Genomic DNA, 23,856 nt, shown 5'->3' with positions numbered 1-23,856 from the left:
TATAGAGCAATCGCGACACGTTTGTCTAAAGGGATGTATTTCCTATACGTTATATCAGTTTTTGCAATGGACATGACTTCGTTACATAAAAAGGCAAAGGAATCCCGGCACATCCTAAAGCGCTCCTTAAAAAACTGGTCTGGTCCGCAAACTACCTGAGCGGTCGGCACTCGTCAGTGATTTTTCGAGACCAAACATCAAAGCAGAGGAAGATTAAGCAAGGTGTACCGCAGGGTGGTGTCCTTTCTCCTTTGCTGTTCAACTTCTACACCTCGAAGCTCCCCCAACCACCAGCGGGAGTTTCCCTAATCTCATACGCTGACGACTGCACGATAATGGCGTCGGGCAATGACATCGATGGTCTCTGCTCCAAAGTGAACAACTACCTCACCGACCTTTCTCGCTTTTTCACTGCGAGGAATCTCCAACTTTCTTCCACCAAGTCCACGGCGACCCTCTTTACCTCCTGGACAAAGGAGGTCAAGCTGTCCCTTAAGGTAAAAATCGACGACACACCAATTCCGACGGTAAATAACCCCAAAATTTTGGGTGTAACCTTTGACGCTTGCTCTCCTTCTCTGCGCACACAACCGCAATTGCCACTAAAGACCAAAATCGCAACAAGGTCCTAAAATCGCTTGCCGGCAGCACTTGGGGCAAAGACAAAGAACTGTTGCTTTCGACAATTAAGGCAATTGGTCGGCCGGTTCTGAACTATGGCGCAGGCCTGTCTGGTCGCCTGGAACTAGTGAAACGCAGTGGATAAAGCTACAGACATGTCAAAATACCGTCATTCGGACAGCGACCGGTTGCCTCCTGATGTCTCCCATTCAACGCCTGCATAACGAGGCACAAATGCTCCCAGTAGTGGAGCACAACAAACTGCTCAGCAAACAGTTCCTGCTAGGATGTTACCGCAGGTTTCCCCTCTACTTGAGCCTGAGCCGCCTCCAAGGCACGTCAGGAGACACCTTTTAGACTATGCTGACGAAATCCAGGACAAAACTGACCGCAACCTACTGGACCGGACAGTATTTAGACAGTCAATAAACGACATCCACCGGGAGACCGTCACCACCTTCTTAAGCTCCCGTCCTGTGAATGCCGTAATCGGAGTCCAACCACCATCTATTGCAGACGAAGAGCTCCAGCTTCCCCGTGAGACTCGTGTAACGCTGGCACAACTACGTGCTGGATACTGTAGCAGGTTAAACTCCTACATATCCAGAATCGACCCCGTCATTCCAAACACATGTCCGGCATGTGAAGGTACCCCGCACGACACTAACCACCTCTTCACATGCCCCCTAAAACCGACTCATCTAACACCCCTCTCCCTCTGGACCCAACCTGTCGAAACAGCATGTTTCCCCTAGATGAGCTAGACGAAGATGACCGGTGATATGCCCTACACTGACAGGGCTACCATTACTGTTAAAACAACAACAACAAGTGCTGTTGAAGTGGCAGCCCTTAGCTGTATTTAAAACTCAGAATTGAAGCGATGTATGTACTGCCGTCATTTTGTGTTAAAAAATCAAACACTTTTTGTTTCATTATGTTCCCTTTGACTTAACCGAAACAACAAGATAATGATATTTAAACAGTTTATTTATACATACTGGATTTAAAAAACCATTTAACTTTGAAACTAAGTAAAAAAAATGTATTCTTCTCAGCATATAAATTGTTTACTCTAACAGGAATAATTAAAAAAATTCAATCATACGACTCAATACAAACATGTTATTTTCCTTACAAATAGCTTGGTGCTACTCTCGGGTCGTGGTATCTTTGCTTTTAATATTACGGGGTAGTCCATCTACCGTTTGGAATCTGAGCTAGATTTTTTGGCACCATTAAGGATAAATTTTACGCCAGCATTCGAAAGACGATTGAAAAGTTCAAACCAGAAATCGAGGTTACCATTAATAAGTAGCTACCGAAGCTTGGAATAATGTACTAATAAAATTTGGTTGACAGAATGAGCTACTACTAGGCGTCGAAATTATTGGACTGAAAGGTGTTCCAAGTTGAATGAAAAGGTTTAGCCTTTCCAATAAAAAAATAATAAATACACATAGGTGTTTCATTTATAGACAAAATAGACTCCAAACGTTACATTGACCACCCTGCAAAAGGAAGAACATTAGAAATGTTTAATAAAATCCACAAAATATTTTAATAAGCCGTTTCTAATGAATATAGAGATTTTAATAAGTCATATTTAAAATACATACATAAATAAAGGATTGCATTTTCAACCACATATATATATGTTATAAAATACACAAGCAAGCAAATGAAGCATTGTGTCAAAACTAAATGCGCTCTTTTTATTCCCATTCGGTTGTACCGGGAGGTTTGGATGTCAAATCGTATAGAACCCTTGAAATGCCGTCTAGTTTTGATATCTCGTGTACAATATTGTTCAGAACCTTAAAAGAAACGAAAAATAATTTTAATTAATGATTTTAATAAAAATATATAGGTGAATATATCTTATATATTTAGTATAGTTTACTGTTCGCCAAAAATTTCTACTTTTTTCGAGTTTTTCTCGACGCAAAAGATACCGCTGTGGTTAAAATTTTCCTTCAAATATTATATAATAAGTGTCCAATTTAGTTCATACTCAGAGTACATATTGGTTATATATATTTGTAAAAAGGAATATTTTTAAAAACAATGGGCGAACTCAATGTAGAAGATTTTCTAAAAAGTTGTATTTATTGTCCTATTTAGTTCATGTTCAGAATATAGTTAAATACTATACAAGCAGTTCTCTGTCCGCATTGGGCATTCTAAAGAGGTGTCCAAGCCATCTTATCCTCTGTGAATTTTTAAATTGTAGAACAGTTTCGTGTTTTGCTAAAAGTTCCGGCTCATGATTATACTTATTCGATAAGTACCGTCCTGCAGTCTTATTGGCCCATAAGTTTTTCGTAAAATTTTTCTTTCGAAGACCATTAGCTGATTAATGTCAGCGGGCATAGTTCACAACCATAGGTAAGCACAGGGAGGCATAGGTAACTTTTGGTCACGAGATAATAACTTTGACTTAAGCAGTTTCAAATTAGAGTAACAAGATTTATTTGCTGCTAAAACTCTGTCATTTATTGTCAATGAAATATCCTTATTAGCTGATATTTTGATACCCAAATAGGCAAATTCTTGCACGTTCTCGAATGCATAGTCTCCGATCAGCACAAACTTCGTTTTTTCTGTATTAATTCTTAGCCCGGTAGTTCGTACTTTTTTTCTAGTTTCTTAAACGCACTCTGTAATTCACTCCTGCTTTTCGCCATGATAAGTATATCATCTGCATTTGCACAAAGCAGGAACGGCTTGTTGTATAAAGTGCCATTGGATTTAGTTCAGTAATTGCTGCGTGCAGGACCAGGTTGATAAAGCGTTTCTCTATTTAACTCCCGATATAATGGGAAATGATTCAGAACACTCTCCTTGCACAATGACCGTTTCCGTGGTATTTGTAAGCGCCAGCGTTGTAGAAAGCTTAATTAGCTTTAGCAGGATGCCTATAGACTGCAGAAAAAATTTGATATGCCTTCTTCTCTATGCTGTCAAATGGTTGTTTAAAGTGCACAAATAAGCAGTAGAAGTCAATGTCATATTTGTATAACTTCTCGAAAGTTTGTGTCACTAGAATGTCGTGCTTACTAAGAATAAAAAGAATCGCTGAGAAATTCATGTTTTCAAGACTTCTTCCCGGTATATGTTTAGTCAATGTAACTTATCAAATAAATTTAAACTCTGCCCATATTTGCCCTTTTCTTAAACAACCTAACCGATTCAGAAACCGATGATGGCTTTAAAACGCATGACGTAATTGCTGCACACAAATTCAAAAAAAAAAAAAATGTCATAAGACACTCTAATTCCAACTGGCGTAATACTTTTGTCATTCGACAGGAACTCTCTCCCAGAAAAAATCGACGTTGCTTGGAGGAAAGTCTCTGTTCGTCCATACTATCCAAACCCAAAGCGGTGTAAATCATGTCAATTCCTTGGTCATCTTTAAAATATTACAAAAATCTCTCCACCTGCGGTATATGCAGCTTACCACCATATGTAGGGTCTGAATTTTCTAGAACAATGTCCGCAAACTGCGCTGGCGACCACTCATCATTTGCATGCAACTGCCCAAAGTTCGTACAAGCAAAAGAAATACTTAAAATTAAAACGATAAATAAATCCAGTCAGTATGCACGAAACAGTAAAAAAATATAATGCCTCCACCACCGCCTCAACCTTCTCTCAAATCATCACAAATTCATCTTTTTCTGCAAAAAGCACAACTATGCAGCAAAGCAAAGAATTGATAACTGCCAATAATTCGATAACAACCCAGTCTTCTCTTGCCACTGCTTTCACTAATTCGCCTCATCCCACATATTCTCAAATAACCGCAAACACAGCTCCCTCAACCAAAAATTCAAATATACAAACTCCCAAAGAATCTACAGCAACACAAAATTCAATATCATCCCAATCTTCTACTTCTATAGTTTCTACTCTTTCATTCCCTTAACATACCCTATTCAAAGCTTGGAGTACAATTTGGGTTCCGCGTAAACCAACTCAAGAGGCGAATGTATCGAAGATGTTTTAATGTCCTCAAACCTTATATGTTTAAATGACGGGTCTGCAAACGCTAAGTTTATTCTAGAAGCAGCCGATTGGCCGAAATTATGTTAATGTATTCTTTTGTGTGAAACTTTACGTGCTTCCAGCAACGTCAACGAAGAAGCAGCCAATAATTAAAAAATTATTCGAACAGCACCACATCAGGTATACCAAAAACTTCACCAAAAAGTAGTAAGAAAACTATTCCTTGATGGAACTCTTAATTATCCCAACTTCTTGTATACAGACAGAATAAATGGCACGCATACAAATGATTTCACACTATTGCAAACTTGGCAAGCTACAAAAAGACAAATGCCCTTTTTAAGCACGTCGCCAAAAATGCCAAGCGTAAGAAGCATAAATCCTAATACCAATCCCCGAAAAATATGGCATGATATTAAAATGCTCACTGGTTTAGGTAAGAAAACTACTTTCGACCACATTAACTCCACAAATGGCGTTAGCAGTTCTCTACTCGAAATAGCCAATTATTTTGCCTCCTTCTATGCTTCTACCTCAAACGACGCCAGCTTTTCAAGCGTCTTTTACTCGCCAAAATACAACTGTCTAAGCAACCAAGAAAACATCAAAAACAATTTATCACCCGCTGCCAGGACAATTGAATCGAAAATCACTATTAATGACGCTCTTTGCCGTGAAAGGCAAAACTCCTGGGCTTGATCGAATTTCTTATCCTATGATTCAAAATTTACCCAGTTGCATGAAATGCAGACTAATTAATTTGTGTAACCATATCCTTGACTACGGCTTTTACCCTCAAGCGTGGAAAACTTCCTATATCGTACCAATTTTGAAACCCAATAAACCTCCTACTTCTGTTGAAAGCTATAGGCCCATCTCTCTTTTATCATGCTTAGCTAAACTAATGGAAAAACTGGTTGCAAATAGGTTGATGTGGTATTATAAGAACAACAAAGTTATTAGTTCTAACCAGATTGCATATAAAAGGTATTAGTGGCACAATTTATGCCCTTTTGTACCTTGACTACGTCATAACAAACGTACTCTTCTCAAGAAACTATGTTTCACTTTTAGCAATCGATTTGGAGAAGGCTTTCGTCCAAATGGGAGTGGCTATCATTTTGAAACAATTAACTAAGTGGAAGGTTGGATCCAATATTATAAACTTTGTTAGAAGTTTTCTCACTAACAGAAAATGCAGATTGAGAATCAATGGCTTTGCCTTAACCATTGTAAATCTATATAATGGAACGCCACAAGAGTCACCACTCTCCGCGCTTCTTTTTATAATAGCTTTCGATGAAATTGCCAACCTGTCAGCGAACTATCCCAGTATAGAATGAGAGCCCACAATAACCAAAAATATTGTATGAAACGAGCCATACATCCCGAGCCATGCCGACATCCTCAGCAACTTCTATAATTGTGATTCGACGATTCTCCATAACAATTTTCTTCACTTTCTCAACATTTTCATCGGTTGTTGATGTGCTGGGGCGTCCAGAGCGAGCGTTGTCATTCATATCTTCTCAACCTTCTTGTACCATTTGTAAACATTTTTTTGACTCAGTGTACTCTCACCGTATGCCACTGTCAACATTTCAAGTGTTTTTGAACAATTGATTCCATTTTTTACACAAAACTTGATGACACTTCTTTTATCCATTTTTTTCCGATAGCAGAAAATCGCCGAACACGCAAAACACTTGTCTTATTTATGCCTCTCACAAACAAACTAAACAAGCTGCATATATTGCTAAAACCGTGAACATATCTTCGAGACGAGTGTACCAACATAAAAAAATAATAATAATCAAAAGTCGAGAGTACGTAGTCCGCGAAATTTGAAACCTTCACCTTATTTTTTGAACACATCTCGTATGCATGTACCATAGTTATAGTCGAATTGGGTATTTTCATTTGATCATTTAGTTAAAGTTTGAATAAAAAAAAAAATGTTAATGAAATAAAATCTGAAGTGATTAATCAATTTCTCAGAAACTATTAAGCCTACTGAAAAGTGAATTACACACTATTTATTTTGGAATTTCTGTAGCTGTCATATACTACAATTGAAAATCGTTCAACTGGATATACGGACCCTTTTCCGCTGAATTGGTAAATTGCGGAATAAGTGAACGGATTCTTCATAGGAAATGGATAGTGGCACATGGAGCGAAAAAAAGTTAAAATTTGTGAACCAGTGTAATCTATGATTTTTTTTTATAACTTACCTGGGTAGGCAATTGAATCGATCCTGGTATCACCGGGACACCTGTCATAAAATCATTTGTTAAAAAGGGCCTTAAGACAATCGATCTGCAGCATGAGGGAGTTCGGTTCGTCGGATCCCTATCGAAATGTACGGGAATCAATATGATCGGCATTTGTGATATCTTACAATGAAGACCTGCCTGCATTATTATCTAAAAAATTATCAAAAAAATTAGAGAATGAACATTACGAATTAGTGTATGCGCTTTAATAATACTTCATTTCCTATGGAGTCCGCTTCTCGCAATTGATTCACAACGTAATTGTTGAGTGTAGTGTGAGTTACGTCTGTAATTTGATACTGAACGGGATCACCAAATATAAAACAAACACGATTAACATTGTGCAGTATACGTGGTATTAATTTAGCCAAAAACATTAAATCATTCCAATTTGGTTCAGCATTACTAGAAAGGCCTACAACATAGCTGTAAGTTCTCTTATCACCTAAAAATAAAAATTGAAGACTCTGTCATATATTACTTTTATATTGAAACAGAAAATATGGGCAACAAGATATTTCCTACCCTGTACACCAACAGACCGCAACGGCAAAACTGTCGCTTGCATTTTAGTGCTTGATGAAATACGCTTCAGTTCCTTTTGTTCTGATTCTGAAGTTGATCCGATAACACGATTAATCAATGCGTGGTTTTTTTGTAGTTTGCTATGAAAGTCTACTATAACTTTTGCGATAACCTATAAAAAAAATTTATCATCCGAAACTTGATACATTGGAAAGGGACTTACCTGAGTTTCTGAGTAATCCTTTTCTAAAAACGGCTCTTCAGCACAAAGAATTCTTATCGCTAAGCCCGGTCCTGGAAACGGTTGGCGTTCAATTAAATCGGCGGGAAGACCTAAATCTCTCCCTAATTCCCTTACTTCGTCTTTGTGGAAGTCACTTAATGGTTCAACCACACGACCAGCATAACGCAATTGCCTTAAATAATAAATTAAATTTAACAAAGGCAATCGAATATTTTCGATAATGTACACCTTATTAGTTCTGTATCATTATGATGAGTTTTAATAGTCTCCGCGGTTTGGCTAACTAGATTTGATGCAGATTCAATTAAATCGGGCCGAAGCGTACCTTGCGCAAGTAGTACATCATCAGGCTTTAATTTCATTTCTGCGATAATATCGTTCGTTATTTTCACAAAGATGTCACCTATAATTTTACGCTTCTCTTCAGGATTGAATGTTTGAAACAACATCGGAGTTTCTACAATTGAGAACTGTCCGGGGCGCTTTATTTGGGTAGTTCCTTTTAAGAATCGATATGCCTCTTTTTTTACTATCACGTCAATACCAATCTCACGTAAAGATTTTTCAACTTTGTCACTCTCTCCTTTACGCATAAATCCTTAAAATAAAAAAAAATAAATAAAATATTATAAACAATAATTGAAAATGTTCACTAAATAAATTACCGTTATCGATGTGAACAGCAATAATTTGATTCGGTTGCAAAGCATGACGCAACAAAGCAGCACAGACAGTTGAATCAACCCCTCCACTAACAAGCAACTGCAAAGGATAAATAAATTTGAGTACTTAGATACTAACGAACAGTTTTAAGGTTTAGGCGCAAAAACGCGAAAACATTTGATCACAGTTAGTGTCAACATAAGCTAGCTGAATAAATAACATACTCGTACAATATGGTATTGATGGTGGAGCGTTACTTATAAACTTATTTGTTAAAAAATTGTATGTGCGGATATAGATAGATAGATATATTCTTTTCTTTATTATGAAAATATACATAAATATCTTAAAAACATTAATAAATGGGCATCCGACAATGCCAACCCTAAGTACTCTCAAGGACTTGTTATTTCCAGAAAGCCCGTCGACACTTTAACTTTTCTAAATATCTTACTTGACGACATTGCTATCAATTATCTCGGAATTATTTTTAACCAAAGATTAACTTGGGATAGTTAGGTAAATTTAGTTGTAGGGAAGAGCGTCGGAATGTTTCCCGCGCTCTGTACTACGCAGCACTTTATTCCTCTACGCATTCGCATCCTAATTATTTAAAAATATGTTAATGTCATCGTTATTATATGGTTGGTGAAATCTTTGTAAATTGTGGTTTTGCTTAATGTATTGTTTAATAATATTACTCGTTATGTGTTCGGGATCGAGGCAAGAGACCACGTTTCTCATATTTCTGACACAATCAACTCCATGTCCTTAGATAAGCTTTTTCAGCTTACTTTTGCTCAAAATCTACTACTCGAAAGTGCGGGTACCTCGCCCTCAGAATAACTGCCACGAAGTCAGTGAAAAACTCTAAACCTTTCGCTGCTAGATACAAAACGCTCCCATCAGAAAGACAATTCTTGGTGATGTCACTCGACTTTGGAATTCTCTTCCCCAAAATTTAGGATCTATAAGTAGTATGAACACATTTAGACGCGAACTTCATATATTAGCACTAAGAGATAATACCATAAAAATTGAAAACTATTGTGACCAGCACTAATAATTATAAGGTTTATCCTGCTGAGTTAGGATCGAATCATTGAATAAATAAAATAAAATGAAAGTCGATGATACACCAATACCGACCGTTAACAACTCTAAAATCTTGGGTATCAACTTCGACAGTTTGCTCTCCGCCATCACCACTAAAACCCTATACCGCAATAAGGTTCTCAAATCGCTAGCCGGCTGACTGGTTCTGATATATACTGCTCCCATTTGATCGTCTGTCACTAGTGATAAAATCTCCAGACCTTTCAAATACTGTAATCAGGACAGCCACGGGATGCCTCCTGATGTTCCCCCTGCAATATCTTCACAACCAGACTTCCATGCTCCCGTTAAGGAGCACAGCAAAATGCCCCGCAAGCAATTTATACTTGGGTGTAGCAATCTTCCCTGTAGACATTGCATGAGCCACCTCCCAGGCGTGTCAGGAGACATCTCTACAACTATATGAGATCCAAGACAAAACACAACTGCAACTACTGGACCGGGTAGTATATAAACAAGCAATAAACGACATTCATCAGGAGACTCTTACCACCTTCCTACACTCCCGGCCACCGAATACCGTTAACGGAGGTCAACCACCACCTATTGCAGACGAAGAGCTTCCGCACACTCGGGAGACCCGCGTAACTTTGGCTCAATTACAGTTAGGATATTGTAGTAGGTTCAACTCCTAGTTATCCAGAATAGACCGCTTCATACTCAACATATGTCCTATTCGCATTCCCCCTTAAGTCCACTCATGTAACACCCCTCCTCCCTCTGGACTCAACTTGTCGAAACAGCAATTTTCCTGGGCCAACCGTTACATGGGTTAGATGTTGTTGTTGTTGTAGCAGCATAAACATTCCCCATACTTACTTACGGGGAATGCTGCTGGAGTAACAGTCCTTGGCCGGATATAAATCCGGGTCGTTTCGGTAACGTAGAACCGACTGCCATGGGTTAGATGACGACGATCGGTGACTACACCGCCCTGGTAGGGCCTTGTAAACTGCTACAACAACAATAAAAATCGCTGTAAGTGTCTGGTCCAAATTTTGAGAATCCGTGCTTCTCACATGGGCATGCTTCTCTCATACGGACAGCTTGCGCGTCGGATAACCTTCATATTTACTGCCTGAATGCCTGTTTTCTTTTTAGAATTGATTCGTTTTTATTTCGCTCGAAATGTTTACTCAAAGAATTTGCGCAAAATTTCACATAGCACTTCGAGACCCTGCTGAAAGAAGTGTATGACATTGAATTTTTTCGTGCGCACATGTACGAGGTGTTTTCAAAAAATAAGGTAAAGGTTTAAAATTTCGCGGGCTACGTACATTCCACTTTTGATTATTTTTTTTTTTATGTTGATACACTCGTCTCGAAGATATGTTCACGGTTTTAGCAATATAGCTTGTTTAGTTTGTTTGTGAGAGGCATAATAGAGTTAAGAGGATAGAATCCATAGCTAAGTCACAAATGAAAAGAGGTGCCTAAAAGCTAACATCTGTAGTTGCAGCAGTTTTTTTTTCGCTCGCACACTTCGCAAGTCTTGAAAGAACTTTTCAAAACTGTCAAAAATCTAGATCATGAGCTACTTTAAAAAGCTCTTAGAGAGGCACCAAAGGTATGGTGAGCAAATTCCTTTTTCATACTATCGCTAATATCTCCCCCCACCAAACTTGCAAAAAAGGGAAAACCACGGAGACTGTGTTCAATACTTAGGCTACATTCAAAGTAGAAGTAGCGAACCGTGGTGAGGAACCAAACTCGAAAAATGTTTTAGACTTAACCTTCACGAATAACGTTACACAGGTGGAAAATTGGAGAGTGTTAGTACCACCATATTTTTCCGATCACAAATAAATAAATTTTAGACAAACAAAAGAGCAATACTTTCAGAAATCCTAGAAATACAAACTGGGATCTGTTTAGGAAATTGCTATTGCAAAAACAATTGAAACCTGGTAGGTTCAGCTCCTGTGTTGAATTGGAAAAAAATGTTAAACCATTAACAGGGGTACTTAATAAAGCAAACCGCGCAGCATGCACTCCCCTACGCTTGAAGCGCAGATTAAAGCCCTCTTGGTGGAACAAGGAGCTGGAAGCAAAAAGCCGCAGTGTATTAAAATTCTACAAGTTGTTGCAGCAAGAGAGAGAAGCAAGGGATGTGTTTATACCGGAATCAGGTAAGAACAACGCGATACTCTCAAAGGAATATAGGCCCATTAGCTTGACCTTATTCCTTCTGAGAAGTCCTTGACGCCCACATCTGTCAAAGTGTCCTAAATCTTATTAGATATAAAATAAACAACAGCCTTTAACACCAAAGAAAAGGGAAAATTTTGATACGAATAGAAATACTTTTTCAATAAATATAAAGTCTCTTACAAAACTGATGATGATTTTAGATACATTACTGTTCAATACAAGCAAACAAAATAAATCTTACCAAAACTCTATTGTTTCCAACTTTTTCCTTGATGTATCTAATGCATTCATCTCTTCGATTATTCAGTGTAAAATTAGGAGTTGCTTCGCAAATGTCGAACAAAAAGTTTGAGAGCATTTGTTTGCCATTAGTTGTAAGATCCACCTAATTATGTAGCAATTCAACAAACCTAATTATATTTAATATATAGGTACCAAAAATATACAGGCATCACTTTACCTCAGGATGAAACTGCACGCCGTATATTCTCAAGGCCTCGTTATAAATTGCCGTTACAATGCGATTCGATGACCAACCGCCTACTTTCATTTTATCTGCTATACGTTCTACGCTATCACCATGTGTTAGTAACACTGATTGTGTTCGACTTAGGCGACTGAAATTGAAAAATCATAGTTAGCTATGGAGGCTTTAAGTAAATCATACAATTTACTTATTTGCTTAAATTTATAATTAATTAACTAGTATAAATCTGACTAATATATTTAATAATCATATTCTCCTACATATGGTTCGGCCTATCAGTCACTGTTGCCTATTGATCAATAAAAAAAAATCCACATAGCTATACTGATATGAAGCAAATCACACGCGAAATCGAGGATTGCAAGGACGGCTTTAGCATGCTTCCAATAAAAAACTGCTCATAATAAAGACATTGCAATTAAAAAGATAAAGCGATAATACTGCAAAACACCGTTCTACGAAACTCTAGCGTACGTACCATATACCATATAACGTCCGTTTGCAAATTGATCGAAGCGTCGCTACGTGTCAGGGGACGGTAACTACAGGAACTCCAGTCTGAGCCACTCATTTGGGATAGACGTGGAAGGTGACAGTCCCAAAGAAAAGACTCAGACGGTTCCTGTATCGAGAGCCCATGGCATCACCACTGGCCTCATCCACTCGCAACACAAGAGAAGCCCCTTCCTTTCCTTCCCGGTTGCACGCAGGCAGGACAGGACATCCGCTGTGGACAGATCGGGATCCGGAATCCAGCAGATGGCCTTCCTGAAGGATACACTCTCCTCGCTGTAGGCCGCGAAGCGAGTGGGCCTCATGGGGGCACGTTATTGACAGCGGTCCTGATCCACTCGAAGTTGGCCGGAGACGCGCACGTCACCCTTATGGTGCCGTCCTTTGTCTCATAGCCCTTCGCGTTGGCTTCAGGCCCGGAGGCAACAACCCAACGCATCCGCCAGCTTTTGCAGCATTTAATTTCTGCATCAGTCAGCTGATGGTCAGGCCCCAACTTTCCGATCACAGCCACAGGTCGGGGGCCAGCAGCTTTCTCGTTATAGGATGGCTTGGCCACACCCTTGGATGTGCTCGGGCGAAGATCCAGCTCGCCATGCTCCACTGACGAAATTTTCGCCGGGCAGACAGCTGGGTTGGATTTGTTGTCGAGGCGGCGGTTAGACCGCGGCTCAGTAGAACTATCACCCCCCACATTGACTGGCGCCGATATCACGCTCGAACCTTGGGGGTCGTGGCGCGGATATCAGCATCAGCCTCAGGGCAGGGATGTGTGCTGCTTTCAGCCACTGCCTGCCTCCGCTTATGTAGAGAGCGAGACAATTTGGAAGCGCCAGTGCCCATCGAGGACCCGGTGGCCTCTGTGGGTGTCACTTCCGCCGATCGGGCCTTTTTAAGGACACATACGCAGAAGGGGCCTCCAGAATCCATGTCCCTGCCGCCGAAACGGGTGGATTACCACTTGTATGTAATAATACTGAGTATTCTAATGAAATACTGCATGATTCAAAATTTGAACGCACAAATGTTATTTGATCCTTGCAAATAAAAGTCTGATGGCAAAAATTAATATTTCGAATAACCAAATTTTTTTGATTTATTATGTAAAAACATCCGCGCATGTGTATTGATGGATGACACTACTAATTTTTTCAGCAAATATATTTGGCTTAATAGTCGCCGTAACCGAATGGGTTTGTGCGTGAGTAGGTACCATTCGGAATTCAGAGAGAGAACGTTGATTCGAATCTCGGTGAAACACCAAAATTAAGAAAACGTAAAAACATAAAAAATATTCGCCGTTCGGAGTCGGCTTGAAACTGTAGGTCCCTCCATTTGTGGAACAATATCAAGACGCACACCACAAATAGGAGGAGGAGCTCGGCCAAACACCCAAAAAAGGGGTGTACGCGCCAAAATAAAAAAACATAAAAAAATAAAAATAAAAATAAAATAAAAAAATATATAACGTTAATTGGATTTTTAAAACCACCACTCATTACTTTCCAAGCCAAATTCTGTAGCTTTTGATTTTTATCTTCCAAACAAACTTTGGAATTGTCTCTATCTTCCAAACAAACTTTGAAATTGTCACTGTCATATAGGTAAATATGAACTATTATCATTAAATATTTTTTTTATAGTTTATAAGAATCTAAGAAATTCTAGATATACTAAATAAATAAATATAAGTAAATATATGCACTTTGAGGGATCATAGTCACGGTTGGTTGAAACGTAATAGGTACTGTGAACCCGGAAGTTAATTTAAGTCAATTTTGATCGTCCATTTCCATATACCCTTTGAATGTCGATTAAATATTATCATAAAGCAACATGCGGAATCGTCTTTACCGATATATTTCATTTTACAGTCAACCTTTTTGCCACAAAAATTGATAGAGGCGCTTTTGAATCTAATTTGGCTCCTGCTGAACACACGCATTTTTCGGACTTTATCAAGTTTTAATACAAACTTATATACATAGCCCATAAAATCTGCGTTCACCTTACAAATATTTTAAGTTTATTAAAGCAAAAAACCTTTAGGTTGCTATATTTACATGTTGCTGCAATTAGTTACCGTTATGTATAAAATAAAGTTTGTGTTTTCCTTTGGTAACTAAAGAAGTAAATTAATCAAATACGTTTTATTCAACTTAAAAATATTTCTTTTCTCAAGGAAACATTCTGGGACATATATTGTATGTATGTAAATTAGTGGAGCCCTATCTAAACTATGCTAATCTATGCACTGATTTGAATCCTAACAAGGCTATATGATTTAAAAAAAAAATCAATTGACTATCCCACGAAACTATGATATGAATTATATTAAAATTAAATTACCCAAACTAAACTAAAATGAGGCATGATTTTAAATTAACAGCCCATTCAATGATGCCATATATGTATATTTATACATAAATATTAGCTTACTTGAATAAGGGACAACCAGTTTCGATCTCAATATTTTCTTGTCCATCTTCACGCACATCTTTTTTATGCACGGTACCGCCAAATTCTTTGTTTATAAGTTGCATGCCATAACAAATTCCAAGTACAGGTATTTTTATTTTAAAAATATCAGGGTCATAAATGGGTGCATCTTCAGCATATACTGAGTTTGGTCCTCCTGATATTATTATACCAATATACCCCTTCGTACGTAATATAACAGCGGGAGTGTCCAGCGGCAAAATTTCTGACTCCACAAGTAATTCTCGTACTTTACGATCTATCACCTGCAAATAATAGATATATTTATTTACTTATTTAGGGTCTACCGATTACTCTTCAGGGTGTACGCGCCAATTATATATATACCTATATACAGCGTGAACGATATGAAGTGTTACCTATTCAGCGCATCATACTGGCATATTTTTTAGTCCTCACCTTGCTCTCCAAAATGGACCAGATGGAATAGTCCATCGGATTTGCGTCTGGCGAATTCGAAAGCCATTGTGTGGACGAAATGAAGTGTGGAACATGACTTTTTAACCATTCTTGGTTCATACGAGCTTTATGAGACGGTGCCGAGTTCTGTTGGAACGTCCATGGTCCTAGACCGAAATGTTTGCGTGTCCACGGCTCTAAAGCAGCTTCTAAAACATTTTCCCGATAAAAATTCGCATTCACTTTGACACCAGGCTCGATAAAAACGATTCGAGAGCGTTCATCAGCGGTCACTGCGGCCCAAACCATTACTTGCGATGGGAAATTGCTTCGAGTGGCCATACGTAGGCTCAAATTCTCGTATGAGCGTGCGGTCATGTAAACACGATCGTTTTGAGTGTTTATGAACTGCTCAACTGGGACATTTTTTTCATCAGAAAACACAATGTTAGGAAATCCGCCACGTTTGTGCAAGCGCAACAACTCCTTTGCTCTTTCGCACCGAACTTTTTTTTTCCTGGGGTGAAAGATCGTGTGCTTTTTGGAACTTTTAAGCCTTGACCTTGAGCTCAATTTTCAATATGCGTCGAATGTTGTCTTGCGATATTTTCAGCCAATTTTTCTTCCACTTCGACGTGGATTTCGTTCAGGTCGAGCCTTCACTTTCCGAACCTTTTCTGGCGTTGTTGCGGTTTTTTTTTGGTCCACCTCAATAGCGTTTTGCAATACTACCAGTATCATTGTAACGTTTTATAGTGCGATACACAACCATTTTATTCACTTTGAGGTGACTGAGCTCACGAACAATGGCTGGTTGTGATTTTCCAGCCAATTATAATGCAATCACACTATTACGTTTGAATTCCATCACAGCAAAAAAACAACAAAACTGAGACTCAAATGCTTTTGATGGCTTATAAACAATATATTGAACTGTCATAAGAACAATTTTCACGTTGATGTCATGAGCAGTTACAGAGAAAGCGTTTTTCAATAGGTGCGCTTCAACTTTTTTCCGATAGGGAGGGCGAACGACGCAATATTTTTTATTTTTAGCTTGTCATTTGTAAACTTCATTAGTATACATTTCATCATGGAACGCTACACACTTGAGCAAAGATTGGAAATTGTGCAAATTTTTTATGAAAATAATCGTTCTGTTGCTGCTACTTTAAGAGCAGTACGGCCATTTTAGTGATGAAGCTCACTTTTGGCTCAATGGCTTTGTCAACAAGCAAAATATGCGTTACTGGGCAGAAAGCAATCCACACGTGATTCATGAGGCACCGTTGCATCCCGAAAAAATCACTGTTTGGTGCGGTTTACATGCCGGCAGCGTAATTGGCCCATATTTTTTCGTTGACGAGAACGATCGCCACGTTACTGTGAATAGAAATCGATACCGCGATATGATAAACGATTATTTTTGGCCGCAATTGAATGGTATGGACTTAGATGATATGTGGTTTCACACACACGGGGCCACAAGCCACACAGCACACGCTACAATTGATTTGTTGAAGAGTAAGTTCGCTGAGCGCATTATTTCCAGAAATGGACCGGTCGAATACCCGCCGCGCTCGTGTGATTTGACGCCTCTAGACTATTTTCTTTGGGGTTATGTGAAGTCATTGGTCTACAGTAACAAGCCGGCGATGATTTGTGAGCTCAGAGCCAATATTGAACGCGAAATTGCTGGAATTTCGGCCGATTTATGCAAAAGAGTAGTCGAAAATTGGGTTCAACGATTGGACTTCGTAAAACGTGCACGCGGTGGTCATGCAAAAGAAATCGAATTTCATACTTAAATGTATATGTTCAAACTCGATAATAAAAAAAAAATTAGTTAAAAAAATCAAACCGTTTGTGTTTTATTCAAAAAACAAGTTGATGCGCTCTTACTGAAAAACGCTTTACAAGCAATGTGAAGTTGGTAACACTTCATATCGTTCACCCTGTATATATATATTGTATATATATATATATATAGATTACTCTTCAGACTAAACATTAGTTAACAGATTTTAAACAAATTTAACTTTAAGCTACTTATATATGTATAATTGTATACATTCTGTCAAACAAATATCGGGAATTGTTCATTTAAAAAGCGCGTGTTACACATATGTCTACATTTTTTCGCAAGAATATTGGTACAACTGTCCTCTATAGTGTCGTAGAGTTTGAGCGTGATCTGTCAATCTGTTTGTTTTTGGCATTTAATTATATCAGTCAACTACAGGTGTGGGATTTTCACTATGGATAAAAATATCGAACAAAGAATTTGTCTTAAATTTTGTGTGTTTGAACGGGATTTCGTGTGCCGAATCGTTGAAAATGTTGCAAAAAGGCTATAGCGAGTGTGCTTTATCAAAAACACGGGTATACGAGTTGTATAAGGCTTTTGCAGAGACTTCTCATCGTGGTAGATTTGCCCCGATCTGGTCGCCCATCAACGGATGAAAACGTCGACAAAGTCAAAGAAATGGTGCTGGAAAACCATCATTTAAGTTTGAGGGAGGTAGCCGTGACCTTAGAGCGTCTCACGAATCAATTCGCAACATTTTACACCATCAGTTGGGCATAAGACGCGTGGCTGCTCGACTCGTTCCAAGAGAGTTGAATTTCTTTAAAAAAATGCATCGGAAGAAGGTTGCTGAAGATATGCTTGAGCAAGTAAATTCGGTCCCATCGTTTATCCAGCGCATCAAACCAGTCAACAGGCGGTTGACTGGCGCTATCCACATGATCCGAAACCCAAAAAACAACGTCAAAGTCGGTCAAAAGTGAAAGTCATCCTACTTGTTTTCTTTGATTATCATGGTGTTGTGCACTCGGAATTCGTTCCAAATGGTTCTACGGTAAATAAAGAATATTATTTGGAAGTCATGGTATGTTTGAGAGAGAATTTGCGTAGGAAACGGTCCATTTTGTGGAAAGATAACTCATGGATATTCCACCATGATAACACACCATCTCACAAGGCTCATATTGTGAACACTTTTTTGCCCAAAAACTCGACAAATATCTTTTCCCAAAACTTAAATTGCCACTGCCCGGACGCCGCTTGGAGGCGATAGAGGCCATTAAGGAATTCGTTGGAGGAGCTGAGGAAGATCTCTTGAAACGCGTTTAAAATATGCTTTAATGACTGGACTAATCGTTGGCATATGTGTATTGCTTCGAATGGAGCTTATTTTGAAGACGACAAAATAGATATTGATGATTAAACAATTACTTTGCGTTTTATTGAACAATTCCTGGTACTTTTTTGATAATAAAGGTATTATTTACCTTTCCATATTGTGCACCAGCATCCAGTATTGCTACTTTGTCATGGCGCATACCGTTCTCTGCCGATAAAAATTTACTAGTTACATTCATGTTGAGTTCTTTCTGTTACTGAAAAAGATGAGATGAGATTAGGTTACTGCGGTTTTGAAGTATTGCATGCATATAAATATATTATATTTAAATATTATATTTTATTTAACAAGTTTTTATGACATCTGTTTGCATTAAGGGAGAATGGGGAGTTGTGAGACGGGTTTTGTTTTTGGACCCGTATTACTCAAAATCTTATTATTCTGCATGTCAACGATGGAATCTTTAGTCAATGAGTACTGGAAGCTATTGGTATGGCCTATTTAACAAAACTACAATTTTCCTTAAAATTAAAATTGTATATAATAATATAAAATATAATACAAAATACAAAAATGTGGGGAGTTGTGAGACACCATGGTTTAAATCAATAAAAATTACTTATTTTAGTCGTTAGTTCTTTATTAAGATGAAAAATAAAAAAGAAAAGACAATTGTTATAAAAAAGTGTATAAAAAATGCAATGCCATCAATCTGATGATTCGCAGTGAGAACATGTATAATAACCAGTTCGTAAATTGGCACACTTTAGGTGCACAGCTCGATCGCATACATTGCAATGGATGGAGTTGTTTCTGCTTAACTTTTTCGGCATTGCACCTTTACAGATGATATATATACAAACAATGCATGAATATTGCGAGGTACTTATGAAAGATGCGTTAAAACGTCGAAAAAAACGGTGTCTCACAACTCCCCACATTTGTTGTCTTACAACTCCCCAAATCGTTTTTATAAATGGCCGCGTAGTCATAAACACATCGAGCGTTCATGCCCAAGTGAATGTGTAAATTCAAAGCTAATAGGACAATTAATAATTTGTATATATTGACATTTGCAATTTGCTATAACAACTGATCGAATGTATCGCAAAACAAATGATGAAAAAAACTTACCGAGACATTCCAAAACACAGTAACTGGAGAGACGCGTCGAATGCGTGTAAATATGACCAAAGCTAGCTGAAAAGTGAGATTGCATCGAGAACACTTGTTGACACTTAAAATCGAATGTAAACAAATGAATAATGCCAAAAGGTAACAATGTCTCACAACTCCCCATTTTCCCCTATTATTATTTGAATTTAACTGATTTTATTAATTTATATGTATAAGTATATATAAGTTAACACCAGCAAAGGCGCATCCGACCAAAACTTTATTCTCACCAATATTGCTGACCTTGCGTCTAAGGGTTCGCACGTGACAACAACAAGAATAATGGGCAGCAAGTGGTAGGGTAAATTTTAGTATTAAAGTACATATTTAGACACAATTGTCGCAACGAACTGTCAGTTGTATTAAGTCACCGGGCACAAACGACGCACTCGGTTTCGCGGGAGAGAGAGCAATTGAAATAAAATATAAAAAGAAATGAAACCCAAAGAGTTTTAATAACTGGCGCTTAACGTAGGACCACGCGATAAATCTTTGTAAAAAGCGAAATTATTCTTATAAAAGACACGTGGGTTCAAACCTAACTTAAGCTTCTATAAAAAAAACTTTGTGAACTAATTTAAAATACCACGTATGGTAGTTTGAGTGAAATCGCCAATTAAAAAAAATATATTTATTTTTGGAGGCATTGCATGCCACTCCGAGGCTTTGCCAGCGAGGGGATAAAGGAGAATAAGCCGCGCAGACAGCTCTCACCAAACCTTCTAGCCTAAGATGGGAATATTCATTTAAGTAGAAGGTTCAGCAACTACAAAGTAATCTTAAAATTTATAAGAGGCTAGTTAACGTCCTATCAATAGCGTCCTATCGTCATTCAACACGGTCCCGAATTTCCATGCAATTATTTTAAAACTAGAATTCGCCTATGCTGAAAAAAGACCTTTGCATTTGATAGAGCAGGTGAACATTTACCTTGAGACAGGGTATGGTAATATGGTTCTACGACGAAGTCGAAATGAAGTTAACCCTCATAGTTAATAAAACCATTATGACTCACGGGGGCAATGCGACAATAATAGAGCCACTCAATAAGAAGTTTCGCGAGGACACTTTTCGCATTTTTATTTCAGGATTCAATCGTCCCTTGTGTGACATCCTTCTTCAGTAATCTTCCTTCCGCATTGGCCTTAGCAGAGGAGCTGGAGGCAAATCAAGCTAGGCCCATGTCTTCCCATTCCTTTAATAGACAAGCCAGTCAGGGTTAGGGTAGATTATTTAGATTATTATAGACATAAAGAGTGGACTTTCAAGTTGTGACGATAGACAAGGAAGCAGGAAAAAAATTATTATTGTATTGTATTGCCCAGACGTTACATAATAAATGAATGGAAACGGATAAAAAAATGGTGAAGGGAAAGTTAAATATTTCTGCGTTGTTGCAGCGCCACGTTAGGGTTTTCGCTGATTCTCAAGAAGCGTCTCCCTATGATATTAATATTATAGGAACAATAAGGGCCATATCCCATAGTATCATCTAAGTTCGTCAACAATGTGATATCGAACCTGACGCTGTGAGTTTTAAGTAACCAAAAACGGCATTTTCGATCAAATATGGCAAATATTTTGCAGACTTTCTTTGATTTCAACAATGTGCACTTTTCAGAGGACCATTGACGACGTGCAAAAGGAAGAATCGGTAAAATATGCCACATCTACTTAGTCTTGTAACAAATTTTACAATACATACGGCGAGAACAAATTCGTAGAAAACCCTACTCATAAATTATACTCAGTTTCGTGGCAAATTTAGCTTATTAACAATGAAAAGAAAATCGCATTACAGTGATTGTATTATTAAATGTGGTAAAAGTGCAAGTGAGATTTACGAATTGCTGAAAACACTTAATATTTCGAGAATGTTTGTTTACAGCACGATCAACCGTTTTTCCCAAACGTTTGAAGTGCAGCACAAGTCGTTCAAGGTAGGCCGGGAGGACGCCTCGTCAACAATTGGACCCTTCATCACGAGTATGCGCCGGCGCACACCGCCTTCCTCTGCATTGGCCAAGATGAGGGTTCCGGTGCTTCCCTACCCTAGACCTGTCCCCTCCGGACTTCTTCTTGTTCCCGTGCCTGAAAAGAAAGCTGAAGCGAGGCGTTTCGACTCCATCGAGGCGATCCAAAAAACTGTGTCAGCCGAATTGAACGGATGAGTTTAGAAAATGTTTCCTGCAGTGGAAGGACCGCTACCAGCGGTGTATTGACGCTCAAGGGTCCTATTTGAAGAATATTAGTTGTATAAGCCAAAAGGTTTAATAAAACTGCTTAAAAAAAAAAAATTCTCATTACTTTTCAATCAAACCCTGTATTTTGATAATGCGTTAGACTTTACCATGAAAATATTATTTTCACAGAAGAGAAAGTTATCGCTGTTGGAGAAGTTTTTAATAAGCAAAATCTATGCTAAAACTTCTAAAGACGCAAAAATGTTGCTCCAAGGGTGCAGCGTAGCACCATCCAGTCCCGTAATGGTTTGGTAGGAAGTGGATGCATTTGCTTCTCTACAGTAACGTGTGGATTTTCTGAGCCCCAAATCCGACAATTTTGCTTATTGACGTAGCCAACGATGTGAAAATGAGCTTCATCAGAAGAAGAAGACTCACCACTTTGGAAATGGGTTTTCAATATTTCCCAATTTTGTTCAAGCGTATAAAGTCCCATTTCGTAAATGTCAAACCTTTAAGTAAATGATGAACACATTTGACATGTCATTTGTGTTACAATTCTCAAAAAAATAGGTGGTTCAAAAAGCAAATGCTATATGGCCCACCCTGTACTAAGAATTTCCCACCGATAAATATCACAGAACATCGTAGTGACTAGAAAATCTCCTAAAAATTAATAAAAACCTGTAAACCACCATTTTTATGTTTAGAAAGTGGGTCTTACACTCTCCTTTACAAAATCAACAGTTACCCTATTTAAAACATGGACAAGAGGCCAAATGGTAGCTTCTTATATTCTTCCAGACGAATTGGTCGTATTGGCTATCTGAAGCCCCGCACTATGCTTATATCTTGTCCTGCCATCATTCAACCACAGCAAGAGAACAAATTTCCTAAATCTACCGTTAATTGAACTTATTACGACTCCTAACACAGCAAAACGGCACCATCCCAAATTCCCCGAACATGTTTTTACGGAATACACTAAACAAGTCATCTTTTACCTTATATCGTTTCCTCAAGCCGCTTTACAAAGTTTTAATCGATAAAACAAAGATTTTGCTTTTTTGACACTTATGTTTTTTAAAGCGGCTAAAACATTAAGTTAACAAAAGTGAACGAAACTCTTATTTATGTTGAGTATTGCAATTGAGCACATTAAAGAAGCACTGAAATTGGAAATGCTAATATCTTATCGATATATTTCCCTTTCAGTGAACAACTCACATTTAGCTATAAAGTAGGGGTTACAGCACATAGTAAGGATGTTACGGCAGCCAAATTAATAAGCGTTTTCGATTAACCAACCGTTAGCAAGTGGCGAATAGGTTCATCAGAATGGAAAATATATTATGGTTCTACTTTTGCCATACTGCAAGTGCAGCGAAAATGACATCTGCAGAATGGAAACAAATTCTGTATCGCACAAATTTTTATCAATAGTGTTTTTTATTATATCAAATCAAATACAGAAAATAAATGGAATTTGAGTTAATTGAGTCAGTCAAATGCACCCTTATATTTTAGATAACAGCTTGAAAAGGTAGACAAAATTGTCCTGAAAAATGAATGAGCGTCCCTATCTCGGAGTCGTGCTCGTTACCTCCGTCTCCAAGAACCATACATATTATTAAAAACCTCTTTTGCTTCCATAAGCATTAATTTTATACAATACATTCTCTGTTAATGTACAGCGCTAGGCAGAAAACGGATGCAGCACCTTTGTTGTACAGCTGGGCCTCTATATAAACTGTGGAGCAATAAATCCCCGAATGTGCTAAAATTTTTAAAAACCTCAAAATATAGGGCACCTTAGCAGGCTTTGCACAATAGATCTACTTTGGTC

The 23,856-nt window shown here is 38.1% G+C and overlaps 1 protein-coding gene across 3 annotated transcripts; it reads right to left on the bottom strand.

Moving 5' to 3' along the window:
- Window positions 1-1,590: 1,590 nt before the first annotated feature.
- LOC128863103 (GMP synthase [glutamine-hydrolyzing]) lies at window positions 1,591-23,191 on the bottom strand. Of its 3 annotated transcripts, XR_008454575.1 has the most exons (13): window positions 23,015-23,191; window positions 18,800-18,907; window positions 15,047-15,351; window positions 12,068-12,224; window positions 11,849-11,992; window positions 8,343-8,439; window positions 7,906-8,275; window positions 7,657-7,849; window positions 7,434-7,605; window positions 7,124-7,353; window positions 6,867-7,058; window positions 2,241-2,438; window positions 1,591-2,132 (listed from the first exon to the last, which is right to left on the bottom strand). XR_008454575.1 is itself a non-coding variant. In XM_054102043.1 (12 exons), exons 2-12 carry the CDS (start codon window positions 18,887-18,889, stop codon window positions 2,337-2,339), a joined length of 2,052 nt encoding a protein of 683 aa, XP_053958018.1. In that variant the 5' UTR covers window positions 18,890-18,907; window positions 23,015-23,191; the 3' UTR covers window positions 1,591-2,336. The 3 variants fall into 3 exon arrangements, 2 of the variants coding, with proteins under 2 accessions (XP_053958018.1, XP_053958019.1); XM_054102043.1 differs by having other exon boundaries at window positions 1,591-2,438; XM_054102044.1 differs by having other exon boundaries at window positions 1,591-2,438; window positions 18,800-18,901.
- Between the last annotated feature and the right edge of the window lie 665 nt (window positions 23,192-23,856).

This window comes from Anastrepha ludens, chromosome 5 (genome assembly GCF_028408465.1).
Source record: "Anastrepha ludens isolate Willacy chromosome 5, idAnaLude1.1, whole genome shotgun sequence".
NCBI lineage: Eukaryota > Metazoa > Arthropoda > Insecta > Diptera > Tephritidae > Anastrepha > Anastrepha ludens.
This window is presented reverse-complemented; position numbering and strand designations above follow the sequence as displayed.